Source organism: Centroberyx gerrardi, chromosome 4 (assembly GCF_048128805.1).
Source record: "Centroberyx gerrardi isolate f3 chromosome 4, fCenGer3.hap1.cur.20231027, whole genome shotgun sequence".
Lineage (NCBI taxonomy): Eukaryota > Metazoa > Chordata > Actinopteri > Beryciformes > Berycidae > Centroberyx > Centroberyx gerrardi.
This window is the reverse complement of record NC_136000.1, coordinates 19469394-19484323: the sequence shown is the minus strand read 5'-3', so window position 1 is coordinate 19484323 and position 14930 is coordinate 19469394. Positions and strand designations below refer to the sequence as shown.

The 14930-nt window shown below is 41.7% G+C and overlaps 1 protein-coding gene and 1 non-coding gene across 2 annotated transcripts; both read left to right on the top strand.

Annotated features, from left to right (window-relative positions):
* Window positions 1–3104: 3104 nt before the first annotated feature.
* trnar-acg (transfer RNA arginine (anticodon ACG)) lies at window positions 3105–3177 on the top strand. Its single transcript has one exon. It is a non-coding gene; the product is annotated as a tRNA-Arg (tRNA).
* Window positions 3178–6011: 2834 nt separating this feature from the next.
* Window positions 6012–13395, top strand: fbxo31 (F-box protein 31). The gene is made up of 9 exons (XM_071915081.2): window positions 6012–6498; window positions 7309–7380; window positions 8423–8499; window positions 8738–8905; window positions 9099–9173; window positions 9356–9465; window positions 9655–9808; window positions 10216–10586; window positions 11420–13395. Exons 1-9 carry the CDS (start codon window positions 6078–6080, stop codon window positions 11640–11642), a joined length of 1671 nt encoding a protein of 556 aa, XP_071771182.2. The 5' UTR covers window positions 6012–6077; the 3' UTR covers window positions 11643–13395.
* The last annotated feature ends 1535 nt before the right edge of the window (window positions 13396–14930 follow it).

Below are 14930 nucleotides of genomic sequence, written 5' to 3'. Positions count from 1 at the left end.
GCTCAACCGCGGGCAGCTATGCAAATTCAACTGGATGGTAACGTTAGCTGGAAATAGCAAGAAAAAAAACGTTTGCTGTCAACCCTATGAACAAATAGACTGGTTTGTATCTACTGTTAGGTTACGTTCTTCTACTATGACCCATATTTCTAGAGAACTTATCAAGCTACGCCGCGAACAACAAATTAAACATGCTTTACCTTTGTTGGTCGATGGTTTAGCTAACTTTAAAGTTAGTCATCCAATTTAGTAAAGTACGAGGGAGGAAAACGCTTTCATAATGTTTAACAAAGTTCCCGCCGCCAGCAAAGAGCAAGCACTTCCTGTTGGAAGTGTCATGGTTGCCAAGTCCGGTACAAAATATCCCTCAATCATAGTGTTTAAGAAATAGCGTTAGCATTTTAAATGTCAAAAGAAAATACCGTTGTACAATCATATTAGCGGAATAATATGGGATACCTATTGTGTGACATTAAATAATTTAATAACATATAGCTGTGTGACTGTCAGTCAAAAATTTGGCATTTATTAGAAAAGGGGGTTTTCTAAAAACCTGTCAACCCAGTTTATTGTTTACAAGGCACGCCTACACGTGGATTGTAGTTCGTGGTTTGATTCTGCAAGAACGACAGGTGATAACTCCAAAATTCATGTCTGAATTTATTTATTTAATTAACAGGGACAATAGACAGTAACTGCCCCAGAATTAACTAGAAAGCTACATTTTATCTGCAGTCCCTGGTCAAGGGGTCAGACGTCAGACACAAATATACACAGAAGTCCAATGGGACAGCTTCTAAAAATGTAAAAGGGACAGCAGCTTTATAGAAGAACTTAAAAATCGTTTTGGAACAAATTGTGCATCACAGTTTCCAACATTAGCTTTTATCCTAATTTGCCTGGTAGGGTAAGGCCACTGGGATAGAGATCAGATGGCCCCATATTAATTTCGTGTGTCCCCAAACAAAAAGCTCTAATTGTGTTATCAATCATCATTTCTGTAATGTTTTATACACCTCAAGAGATTTCAGCATTGTACTCTGTGACCAACTGTAATTTACGTCAGGAATTTCATAAAGTGGACAATGCTAGATATCTGGCTGTAGAGTTTTCTACATAAGAAGCAGGCGTTTTTCATAAGTTACTGCATGAGGTGTTTTATTTGACAGGGACAGTAGACAGTAACTTCCCCTTAATTAACTATAAAGCTACAATGCATCTGCAGTCCCTGGGCGGTGGTTGAAATCACTTTAATTTGAAATATATATTTTTTTAGCCCCGGGGTCGCTCTGTTCACCACTGTAGTAGAGAACCCGCAGGGACTGCAGACTCTCAAGCAGGAGACCCGAGTTCGATTCCCGGCATAGACGCTTCTACATCTTGGGGCTGTTACACTGTCTCAGTCAGTGTTTGGTTAATAAATTAATTATGAATAGCTCCTCAACCATAAGGCATATATTCATATTTCTGGTCTCCTTTGATAGGTAAGAAGCTAAGGAATATGAATCCAGTGCAAGTAAACCTATATCTATTACCATTCCAGAGTAAATGGAGATGCAATAAAGGGAAAAATAATATTTTCATCCTCGCCTAGTATATAATCTAAATTTAAAAGGCAATATCACCATTATAACCAAGATCCCATAGATAATGATGCAACTGAATGTCTTCTCCTACTCTTTGACTACAACTGTAACTGTACATTTGATGAAAGTACACTAAAATACAACATTTATGATACAATTTATAAAGATATACTCAGGCGGTCTCCATGTTTTGGCCATGTTTACTGTTTACATGTTGACTATACTGGGAATTTTACTTCAACACACTATTTATTTCAATATAGCCGTCTTACAAATAACATAAACCTCCCAAAAACATTGAAATAGTAATAAAAACCATGAATATTGATCAATATTCAATATTCATATATGGGCCACAGAGCTCCATTCTATACAGGCAGATTTATGGAGATCGCTGGGGTCCTTCCTCACACACGTGACCTATCGTTGTTTTCAGCTGGTGTGTCAGTACTTCGATACAGTCACCAGATGGCGACGAAACATGCGACGAAAGCCTGAGCTCCCTCCATAGAGCTCCAAGCTGGAAGATCGCCATGAGTCAGAAAGTCTCAAACTTACGGTAGAAACGTGAGTAACTAAAATCTGCCGTTGGCGAAAACAACATAAGCCTTGGTGAAATATTTTGGCAAGAACATAGATTTTTGTCAGTATGACTGTAAAATGTGAATTTTGACTGCTACTTTTCCCCGGAAATGGCGGACATGTATCGTTCCAATTCTGGGTGCGTCTAGGGTCATTGGAAAGCTCGGAATTTCTGGTTTCCATCGATACCAAGCATGTTATTGTAGACTGACGAGAAAATTATCCCGGATCTTTTGATCACAACTTGCTCTTATATTTACGAAGTTTATATTTGTACGACTTCATTGTTAAAATACTTTGTAATAAGACATAGTTTGGTCAACATACAATTAGTTTACAGATTCTGAAAGCTGAAGACCCCATGTTTTCAAAACAGTATAACATTCATATATTCTATAAATAGACCATCTTCCATCGCGATTTTGCTGCAAGATGGCTCAGCTGCCCCCGCGACCGGGGGCGCTCGTTAAGAACAAGTTTTTAAAAGTGCCGCAGGGAGTTTGATTGCAGACTCTCAATCGATTCGGGAGACCTGAGTTCGATTCCTGGCATGGACGCTTCCAAAAAATTCAACGTAGAGGGGCTGTTGTTTCGTGTATTTTTGATCAGATTGATAGAGGTGGCATAGCACATGGCATGGCTTGCTAACGTTAACTAAGTGTAGCTAACAATAGCTATTAGCTATCTTAACAAACTAGCGTTAAAGCTAATTGGTTTGCTAACTGTTAACTAAGTTAACGTTAGCTAGCGTAATTCACACATAGGAACATTAGCTTGCCAAAGATCGTCACAACAGGATTGCAGGAAGAGTGATCAAAATGTCAAATACAATTCAAGTCAAGTCATGATTTGTTCTTTTGACCCCTTTTTAAGAAATCATAAAGGTGAGATACAGAGCCATGGTGATATAGATGCTATTACATTAGCATTATTATAGGGCCAGTGGCGCAATGGATAACGCGTCTGACTACGGATCAGAAGATTCTAGGTTCGACTCCTGGCTGGCTCGATTCTTTTTTTTCCTTCCTTGTTTTTTTCCTTGCTTAGTCTTCACGGAAGAACTACTGACCAATCCGCGTAATTGTTTGGCTAAAGGCGATTCCAACCAATCTAATAGTCACTCTTACTTTAAAAAGACTTATATTTTTGGCCACAACGCGTGTGTCTATGGGCATTTGGCGCTGTTGCGACTTTTACCGGCGATAGAGTTGGAGCAACAAAGAAGGGGACTTGGGAGAGAAACGAGCCTCCGATAATACGTCAGTGTGTAAATACCGCTGCGAAATATGTGAATACGTGAATTACTCAACTTTGAAGAGCCGTTCATGTTCATTTATTATGTTGTATTAGTTTTCCATCTCGCATATGGTGTATTTGATCATACTGCTGAACCCAGTTATCCCCTGTGGAATAATAAAGTATATCTTAACTCTATTTCTTTATCTATGTGTAGCATGTGTGTGGGTGTGTCTGTGTAGCTTGTAATCTAGGTTTAAAATATTTTTTGTTGTACTATATCTTTTCGGTGGTGACCAGTTTTTTATTCAGGAATGTTACAATGGTAGTACAGCCTTATTAAATATTAAGTTAATGTTTCACCAGTGAACCATTTAATTTGTGTTCTCCATTAAAAAGAAAAACAGAGGGAAATATATAGAAATTGAAAGAAAATACTCTCCACGTATTTGATGTTCTAATCATCACAACAACCCTTTGTTTTTACACAAGGTACTTGTAAAACAGGACAGAATATTATCTTCTTTTGTTGCATCCTGGCCGCATGGAAATGTCATTAATTGCATTAAGGTAAATGTTGACCCATTCAGATTTTGTGAGTGCATGTGGTGGTTTCCAATACAGCAGTTTCCTTATCAGCAGTTAGGCCAGATAGCAAGATGTGTTTTGGGACTGAGATCGATCTAAAGATTATATATCGTATCAGCAATGTGGGAGAGCATGACATCTGACATGGTGGTGCACACTTGATAGCAAGGTTTCGTTAGATAGCCGTAAAGAGTAAAGGTCAGACATTATACACCTGGACCGACCTTGTGTTCGAGATATAAGGCAGAGAATGTGTAGCATGTGCTGTATCTCCAATTGGAGATACAGTAAATATGATGAGGCTGTATAAGTGACATGAAAGAGCAAAAGCCGATATCCTTAGATATCTGCTGGGACAAGACTACCTTTATCAATGTATGCTTGGAATAAAAACTGAACAGAAAGTAGGCTAATTATGAAAAAATGGACTGTTAAGATGTTGTACTGAAGATAGTTTAACAGTGTAGTTGGAGCAACATTAAAAGTTCTATCTATTAATGTATTGATCAGTAACAGAATACAGTCAAAACACAGTCTTAAGGAATACTTTTTTTTGTCATATTCCTGTTTTGCAAATGGTGTTAGCCTATTTCTATACTCATGACTTCGTAAACATCTAATTAAATCACTTAACTATACACATGATTTCTCATTAATGTTCATCTGATTCATAGAGGGCAGATGGATTAATTAGATAATGAGCGCAGTGAGTGTCTTCATGTTCTGGGAGCTTAATCAAACAGCCGTGATCAAGCAGCTACAAATAACAGTGTTGAATTTGACTGGTGATGATTAGGAGTAAAACAAAAGTCCGATTGACAGCGACCCCTACTGTACGCAGGCGCTACAACAAGTTGTGTAGTCAGTAGCCTAAACCGACAGCCATGAGAAAGGTCTATAATAAGTGTGAATCACTTAGCCCAGGGCTACGTTTTATCTGTGTGAACAGGGGCCAAGACAACCCGGTGTCTGTTCTCAACCTAAGGTTAAGGTTAGCCCCGGATTTAGAGTGTGTAGTGTGGGAAGGGCTTATGTAACGTTGGCTGATTACAGTTTAGAGATTAAATAATTTAATTTAACTGTTTACTGTTCAATCTGGGATGTGAATCGGAAACCTGATGCCGTCAATTAACGACTCCCAAACTTTTTTATGGACCCCTTTTCTGAAGACAAGGCTGAAAATAACATAGGCCTACCCAAAGTAAAATGGTTACTGTACTTGAACCATAGCCATTATGTTGGTATTTCCTGAAAGGTAAACCTTGGGAGTTTGTTCTGTGACAAAGTGTCAGAATTACTCTTAGTATAACTGAAACAGAGTAACAGAATCTCAAACACAGTGGAAATTGGATATTTTTTCTCTTTTTTTGTGTGTAACCACCCCCCTCCCCCAAGTTTAGACCCGCATGTGATCTGATGTTGAGCAGTTCATGTAGTGATTTAGTACACATGTAGTGATTTAGTACAAATGTAGTGATTTAGTACACATGTAGTGATTTAGTACAGACGTAGCCTATGACAGTGGGGAGGTATTAAAACTCTCATTCCCATTCTCTCTGTGCTAACTTCCAATAATGGTACAATGCTATCTATCATTTTGCTGTAAAACCCTCATGTTCCCCTCATGGTCTCCGAACCACACATTGGGAACCACTGAGCTATATGTTACCACAGCGGAGTACAGCAAGATTACGGTATGTGCGTATAGCCAGTTTTAAATAATACCAACACAGAAAGCCACTAGGGGATACCTGTGATCTGCCCACACCTGGGAAAGCCCACAGAAACCCCACGCGGGCCCATATAGGTGGGAAAAGACTCTGGGCCCCGCATGGGCAAAACCACAGCGGGCCCTTTGTGGGTTTAGAGTGGGTTTGCCCCAGCCCACACTGCCCACAAAAACCCAACAGTGGCCCCGCACGAGCTTGTTCGCTGGCTAGACCCACTACGCTCGTGGATAGAGACACCGCTCTGACGTCACGAGCAACGTTTCCGCCCATGCACACAAGGGCAGGAGGAGATCAGCCAGACTGCAGCTGATACATTTGTTGTGGTGATGTAATGTTGCCTGTTTGGTGACTACGGATGGCTGTGTGTGCCAGGCTCTGCGGAGTGGGTCAGTCGCGGAGGTGCCGGCGGCGACAGCGACAAAACCAAGAGGATCAGGGCAGCGATTCCGACATGGACGAGGAGGAAGAGGAGCGGATCGTGGGCCAGAAGCAAGCGGACGTCGGCGGCGCAGGCCCGGGCAGCACCGTCGCCACTGCAGGGCCGAGTGACGCTTCTCCGGAGTACGGCAGCGCTAATGCCAACAAACTCGGGTTTCTGGATCGTGCAAACACTGGACCTCCAAATCCACAGTCCTTATTGGACTTGCCCCCGGAGCTTTTGGTGGAAATATTCTCCCTACTGCCCGGCACGGCGCTGCCAAATGTCGCCCTCGTCTGCAAGAAATTCAAGCAAATCCTCAACACGGAAACCATTTGGAGAAGGCGATGCATGGAGGGTAAGTATGCAGGGATCGCTCGGTGTAGAGATTTGTATGTAACAGTCATGTATACTGTGTCACCTGCTTGTGCAAAAGCCAATTTTAACTAGCAAATTAATCAGATCTGTGTGTTATGTGGTGCGGCGCTGCACTCGAACCACAGAGGGGGGTGACAATCTGTTTCTTTCTTGTCGACACACTATTTGCACCGGGGCACCGTGCTCTGGTTCCTCGGAAATGCATTCCCCTAAAAGCTTTTATATTGATCTGTGCGGGAACCAGGAAGAAAATTACCGCTAATCCAGTCTGTGCACCCTGCAGTCACATGCTGCAAAAATAGACTTGGGCCTGACACTATTAGGGCCATCTCGGCCACAGTCACATAGGCATGCTGGTGAACCGGTGTGTGAGTCATTAATATAGTCGTGTCCTCTCCACCTCTGTTGACTGGAGATTATGCCTGGACGGTCTCTGGCTGCTGTGCAAATTTCGTGGCCGGCTGTTGTCATATAATGAGCAACAGAGCGGTCAGTGTGACAACCTGGGTTACTCCAGTAGATCTGCTGTGAGTCAGGGTGTTTTAATCTCTCTTAACTGTAGAACTGCTATAATGCTTTGCACCACAATTCACATGATTGCAATATTGAATAACAGAGCCAATTGGTTATGCTGTTGGAGGATTTCATTTTCAATTATAGCCTATATATGTATAAATCCACTTCAATGACCTCTTAACTCCTATGTAGAAATGTGGGATGCACTGCTCTGTCCTGACCCGCTTTATGTCAAGCTTCCTCCTGTTTCTTTTCTTTTATTTATCTTCCACAGAGTTTGGCATGAGGGAGGATCTGCGGAAGATGGAAGTGGGAGGCGTATCCAGCCGGGACCTCTATGTAAAACGTGAGCTTGCCTGCCAAAAAAAAAAAAAAAAAAGTTGTGACCCATGACTTGTTCCAGTCAAGTATTTCGCTCATCCCTTCTCCACCAATTGATTCAGAGTTTGTCTTCTTTATTGTGTGCATCTCCACCTAAGCATGTACCTACATATTTTTGCAGTAGATGGGAAGCATTTCTGGAAATTGCTCTTTGAAGCTGAGGTAGTTTCTTGTCCCACTTTAACTCAGACTGTTGATGTTACAATTTTATTTTTTGATGTGATCTTTTTTCCATCCTTATGAGATTTAGAAATTTTTGCATTTGGCAACACTGACTGTTAATGAAACATACCATGCAGACCAGTGTCACCTGTTGGATCTTTGAATTGATTTTCTTTTGGCAGACTTCTGTATTCACTAGAGTACTCATAGTAGTCAGCTGAGCCTGTCTGTGCACTCTACACATACCTGTGTTGTGCCTGTCCAGGTGTCAACCCTCGGGTGAAGTCTGGGCGCTTTATGAAGCTCCTTCCTGACTACGAGCACATGGACTATAGAGACGTGTACATGTACTGTATGTACTGCGCCTCTTGGATGGCGCTAATTGCCCACAGCATGTGGGGTTGTGTGTGTTGGGATTCTATTAATTTAGCTTGCAAGCAGATGGTTTTGACAGTATTGTGCATCCTGTGTGTGAAAAGGATTTGTGGTGATTCTCCTCAGCACCGTTTGCTTTCCAGTCAGTCTAAAACGGGAGGTCAGATAACTTTTGCTGTGTGTGTTTTCTTTAAAATCTTGGCCGGCGGGGCTGCGGTTAGTTTACACTTTTTTCCCTTTGGGTTTACATGTCCCAGACTCTAGCCCAGACAGAGCCTGTCAGCTTTAAAAACAGACCGTGCCCTCATTGGAGCCGTAGACGAGCACCTCATCTCAATTCAAACACCGTTATGTGTGGGTTATAACATTTGCTCTTGTGTTTTAACCACGCATGGCATTGCGCATAGCATAGCATCAGGGTAGCAGTGCAGAAACTGATACTGGTATGGTTTTGTGCTCTTGTGTTGCAGTGCTTCACCCATACAGACATATCTTGGGCCTGTGGCAGCCTGACATTGGCCCCTATGGCGGGCTGCTCAATGTTGTGGTAAGTACAAACAAACCTATTGACACAAGTTTGCCAATCAAGACTTTTTTTCATTGGTGAGAGCAGTGATGCTAAATCTCTATTTGTTGATCTCTTTCACAAAAAGCAAATAAAGTGGGGAAATGAGCTCCATCTACCTGCCAAACGCTGGTCAGCCGCTTTGGCAGGCAACCAAACATCATTTTTAGGATAATTTATCTATTTGGCTGGTGAAATATTGAAAGTGTTTTCATTTCAGGTGGATGGGCTATTCATCATTGGCTGGATGTACTTGCCGCCTCACGACCCTCGTGTGGAGGATCCCATGAGAAGACGGCCACTCTTCCGCATCCACATGTGGGAGAGCAAGAAGGCCACTGTGGAGTGCATGTACGGACACAAGGGCCCTCACAAAGGAGACATACAGGTCAGTCCCCGCACAGCATGTTTGCAGTTGGTATCTTGATATTCAGGATGATACCTGTGTGCACCAGAGCAATGGGCTTTACAGAATCTGGTGGATATTTTTTTTTTTACTGATGCTACTCTAATGTGAGGTTAGTACCATCATCTAAAAGTAGGTCGTCCTCTAATATGTTTCTGTGATGTGTTATTTTTAGACTGTGAAGAAGGATGAATTCTCAACCAAATGTAACCAGACTGATCATCACCGCATGCCAGGAGGCAGGCAGGAGGTGAGGGGGCAAGTCAGGGATCTGTCATTATCTGCAACTTGTTAATGGCCCTTTTGTAATTATTCTGCTGTCTTGCTTAATCGTGTTTTTAAAGTCCATGTACTTTGTTAATGTTGAAATTCAAAGACAATGTTATCAGCTTTCTGTGGTGTGTGTGCATGCATGTGTGTTTGTGTGTGTAGGAGTTTAGGACATGGTTGGAAGAAGAATGGGGGCGGACGCTGGAGGACATCTTCCATGAGCACATGCAGGAGCTCATCCTCATGAAGTTCATTTATACTAGCCAATATGAGTATGTCTCTCTCTTTCATACTTTATTTATACCAGCCAATATAATAATGACAAGAATGGCTTGGCATCTTCAGAAAAGCCCAAATGATTTCTCTTTAAAAGTCATGAGCGAGGATTTATCTATAACCTATAGATCCTGTGGCCGTGGTAGAGGCTAAGATGTGTCTTTGATATGCTTTGTTGTTGACAGTAACTGCTTGACATACCGGCGGATCTACCTGCCTCCTCAGCTGCCCTCCGACTTGCTGCAGCCCGGCCTCTTCAAGGGCACCTATGGGAGCCACGGCCTGGAGATTGTTATGCTCAGTTTCCATGGAGCAACCGCGAGGGCCACTAAGCTCACAGTGAGTCCCAATACTTGGCAACTCATGGAATGGCAATTTGACCAATTCCGCAACCTTTTTTTTTTGATTAGTGAATAACCACCAGTGGAGAGTGAGCATGTCTCAAGAAGTCGTGGCAAGGTTTGCCAACCAACTGACATTTCTCATAGGCATGTCATCCCTGCAAAGTTAAGTTGTTGTAGGCTTATTATAACAATAACATATATTTAATGATATAAACATATTAATTCATATTCATCAAGAACATAGCTTTTCGATGAATCATAAAATAGCCCTTAGCTTAGGGTAGAACTGTGCACCCATTGCCTTTGCATGGAACATCTCACATACTGGGTTGGAAGATGTGGCACTGTCCCACGTGATTCAGCTGCCAGTGGTGCAGACTGTAATTTTACCCCTTCCCATAGGGAGACCCCAACGTTCCTGCAGGGCAGCTAACACTGGATGTGGACCTGAGCCGGCCTGTGGTCCTTCCAGACTTGGAGCGCCAGCGCAGCATAGAGGAGCTGTCCCGTCTGGTACTGGGGGTGCACGAGGAAGTACAGAGGGAGGCGCAGCAACAGGCCAAGGGCACTTCCACCGCCCCCGAAGGTGCAGCAGAGGGGGCCTGTGGTGGCGACAGTGGAGCGGAGGGGGTAGAGGCGGGCTCCGGAGTCTGTTCAGAGAGCTGCCAGCCCGGCCCCAGTAGCAGCAGCAGCCCCCCTGATGCCCAGCCCTTCATCCTGCCCCTAGGGGTTATGGCCCGCAACGAGGTCTACCCTCGCACCTGCAGGAAGTGGTGAGTAATAACTCGGCTAAAGGACCTGGATAATGTATAGAAACCCACAGTGTACAGACGCAGTCCTGTTTTGCAATATGGCATTATAGTCTTAACTGTAGCCTCTTTAAGATTGCGTTACTATTGTGATTTTTGATCAAATTATAGCCGCTTCACCAGCAATTGTGGAGTCTGACTCAGTGCACCTATTGTTCCTGAGCTGTTATAGGCTTCTTCTGCAACATTTTTAGGGTTGCAACTAACTATTTTCATTATTGATTAACCCATCGATTATTTTTTAAATTAATCGATTAATCATTTAGTCTATAAAATGTCAAAAATCATGTTACCAGAGCCCAAAGTGATTCTTAAAATAGTCTGACCAGTAGCCTGAAAATCCCAAAGTAGTAATTATATAATAACGTGCAATGGAGAAAAACAAGCAAATCTTAGCATTTGTGAAGCTGTAACCAGCAAATGTTTGGTATTTTTACTTAAATCTTTACTTTTCGATCTGTGCTCTCAACAAATATAAGGAATCAATCAGTCTTGACCCTTAGAATTCCTATTTTCTATTCATTCGTATAAATCCATTAAGGACGTTGCTATAAATCAAGACGGTAAGTTTTTCATATTGTAAATTCATATTCCTAAAACGGTTATTACAAGTTATTAATTATTAATAAAACAATTTGGCAGTCACAGTTAGCCGTCACCATGTTTATCATTTTACAGTACTCGGTGCTTGCCAGAACGGTGTTTACAACCCAGTAGTCGAACGTCAGGCTTCAGCCCTCAAATTCACACCCGACAGTATATTGGCTGACCGATGTGTTGATGTTCCTCCGTTTCAGCTTCTATGGGACGGGCCTGATTGCTGGGCACGGCTTCACAAGCCCAGAGCGCACCCCGGGGCTGTTTGTGCTGTTTGATGAGGACCGTTTTGGCTTCATCTGGCTGGAGTTGAAGTCTTTCAGCTTATACAGCCGGCTGACGGACCACCTGGCCCACGCTCACGCCCCGAACATGGAGCGCTTTGAGGCCATGCTGCGCAACATGCAGTCCTGGACATCCTGATGCACCACGCACACATAGATCCTCCTCCCACAATACAATGCATAATACACTCATTACACACAAATCACCTCTGTCCTTCCCCAGTAACCGTTACTACCATGTTAGCTGACTGTAATCTTCCAGATTCTATCTATATAGGCTTAACGAACATGGGGTTTTACTGTCTGATAAAGCTAGTTATGTCACCCTGACCCGGAACACTCGCACTCGTATTCCCATACATGCACTTTGAATGGCCTCCCCAGTCACTGTTTATCACCTGACCACAGTACGACCTCAATATCTCTGGTGCAGCATGATAACGGGTCACATGACATCAAAATTTCTCCTCGACAGCTTCTTATTTATTTATTTATTCCCAGCAGGAGAAGAGGAATGATATCTCACACCACTTATTATGGATCAAACTGTATGTGCCTCTGATTCTAAAATGTACACCATGTCTGTACTTCATAGTGCTTGAAGAAGAAAGAGGTGTCCTATATATTCTACTCTGTGGTACTATCATTAATTCAATGCCCAACATACTGAACTGCATGCTGCGTTTTATTTAGATCTAATCGCATTACACTCGCAACTATTGTCACAACATGACGATATTTTTGCAAAGCAGCATGCCTTGCTCTTGATTTAGTTTCTTGCTTTAGGGGCGTCACAGAATTGAAAAAAGACTGCATCTCAGGTGTTTTTTCTCTTTGCCACTAAGTCAATGAAAGTATACCAGAAACAACCATTTTATTGGTATCACAAAACTGGCCATGTGCATAATAAAGTTACATTCATTTTCTTTAATTTTCTAACCACTGACAAGTAAGCTTATGCTGTCTTATCACTGTAGCCACATCAGCTGGTTTTTGGTAGACTGATATCTTGTTGCCCTTTGAACAGGAACTTTAAAGATATCTTTTGACATGATATATGTTGGTTCATGGTCCTACATGTAAAATTTACTATTAATGTCACCACACCCTATACAATACTATGTAATAAATCGGAAAGATGTTGTGATGCAATAGAGTAACCTAACCAATACATGAATAAGCTGGTTTTAATCAAAGTATCAAAATTATGAAGTTTCTGTGCTTGTATACTTATGGTCTAGACCAGAAGCTTATTTTACCTTTGAAATGTATCACGTTTGTTGTCTATTTAAAATGGCTGACATAAAGTTTGCCTGGCTTTATACCTGCAAAGCTTTTCCCTCCGGTTTTCCAGTTCATTTGGAACTTCTGGCTAGCTAAACATTATACAACCTAGCAGCTCAAGGTGCATCTCAAAGTACCAAGTAAGTGTCTGTATGTCTCATCACGGCCTGATGGTGGAGCCCAGTAGCTCTCTTACTCCAAGTGCACTTTTCTGGGCAGCATAGTGAATCATTCAAAACCACTGGCCAGCACTTTTGTATCAGACTGCAGCTTTACTAACATTTGCAAAAACTGTGTGGATAAGTAATATAATAAATATTAACAATGTCTATAAAGGTGTCAGACTTAATTTTGTGTCACATTTGATTCATTTCTGCTTAACTTTGTTTTGTTTATGTACCTTTTCCTTCCTATCTGTAAACCCTCTGTGCTCAGCTGTTTGAATGATTTGCCTTTGAAAAGTTGTGCTTTGTACTACTTTCAATGCCATAGGTCTGATTTTGCGGGAAACTAACAAAGTTTGACCTATTGACCTGCTCACATCTGACTTCAGGGAGCTTTTCAGCTTAAGCGCTCTTCTCAGTAATAAAAAAACAAAAACAAACCCATGTCCAATCTGTATGTTCTTAAATATTATGTATGTTTAGCACACTGCTGTCACACACAAAAAAATTGTAAAAGGATTATTGCTCTATTTCAGTGCCACACTTGGATTTTGGCTAAGTATATTACATCAGCACACTTTTTAGCCACTCACACTACGAGACCATGAAACATTTTTCTTGACATTTCTATGACTCACATTACATCTGCTGATGCAGCTAAATCATCTGGGGGAGCTTGGGTCATTTTTGTCAAGTGCTGACCAGTTTGCTGCTCCATGCTGCAGTCATACTGCCAGACCAGTGTTTAACTAGTCCTTAAAATGACCTGATTCAGGGCTTCAGACTGTGTTCTACTGTACAATACAGTGGAATAAAGGACAAATGTAATTATCCTTTATCATCTGATTTCATTCGATCCCCTGCGAGAGGGGAACCCAGAACAAGTCTAATAAACTATGTAATAATAATAATCTAATAATCTTATCTAATAATAATAATATCTAAAATGTAATAAACTAAGCTACTGCAGTCAGTATACACAATTACATTTGTGCACACAAACTATAGATAGATACATGCAAGATGAAATGTATCTAAAGCTTCATTAGGAACGTTTTTAGGATGAAATTGTGCCTTATTTTCAATCTAAATAAAGTGAAAATGACGCCCCCTAGTTTGTCCCATTGCAGCTTCCGTGGTCGGCCCGACCAGCGCAAGTAGGCTAAGTGGGGACGTCAACTAGAACACCAAAAGTTATGTCAGGTCATGTCATCCATGTTATGTTGCTTTGTGTTTCCCGATAATTGGATAGCCTAGGTGGATTTCAGGCTAAAAATGTATGGTGGCTGATTAAACACACACAAATCATACCAGAACTGTTGAAGAAAATATTCTGTTGTCTCTTTTGAATAAAGAAAATCACTCAGTGTTAACCAGGCTGAGTCTCAGTCTCTTGTAGATATAGAAGTTTATACGTGCACGGGGAGAATACAGTTCATCAAAGCACGAGTTCCTCTATTCTCCGCGGAGAATTGAGTGGGTAGTCTTTTTTATAAAGTGATACCAACAAATTGATGCAAATTAGCTAATAGAGAATGGATTATTTCTTAATCACGCGCTGTCTACTTGCACAACTGGTTCAAACCTCAAACCGATTTTCAATAAGTCAACTTAGAAGCATGTTTACCATCTTAGACCCTCAGTGCATAAAAGGAAACATCCAAGAAAGAAAGTAGGCTATGCATTGCAAACCTTACAGATTGTTGAACTATGGGCACAGGTTACAAAACCGACAGTAATAATTCCCACAGTGACTTACTAACATACACATGCACATACTGTCCACTGTTCTCTCCTGTGAGCAGAGCGCCCTCGCTTGGTGGAAAGTCTTTTTTTGGGGTGTGTGGCTACAGATGGTCCTCTACAACAAGATGCTGCCTTCATAAAAGTTCATCAATTGGATAAACTTAAATATTTTCCAGTCCTTTGTAAAAGAACAAGTGCTCCGCCACATCTTTTCACAGGATGTTTGAAAGTCT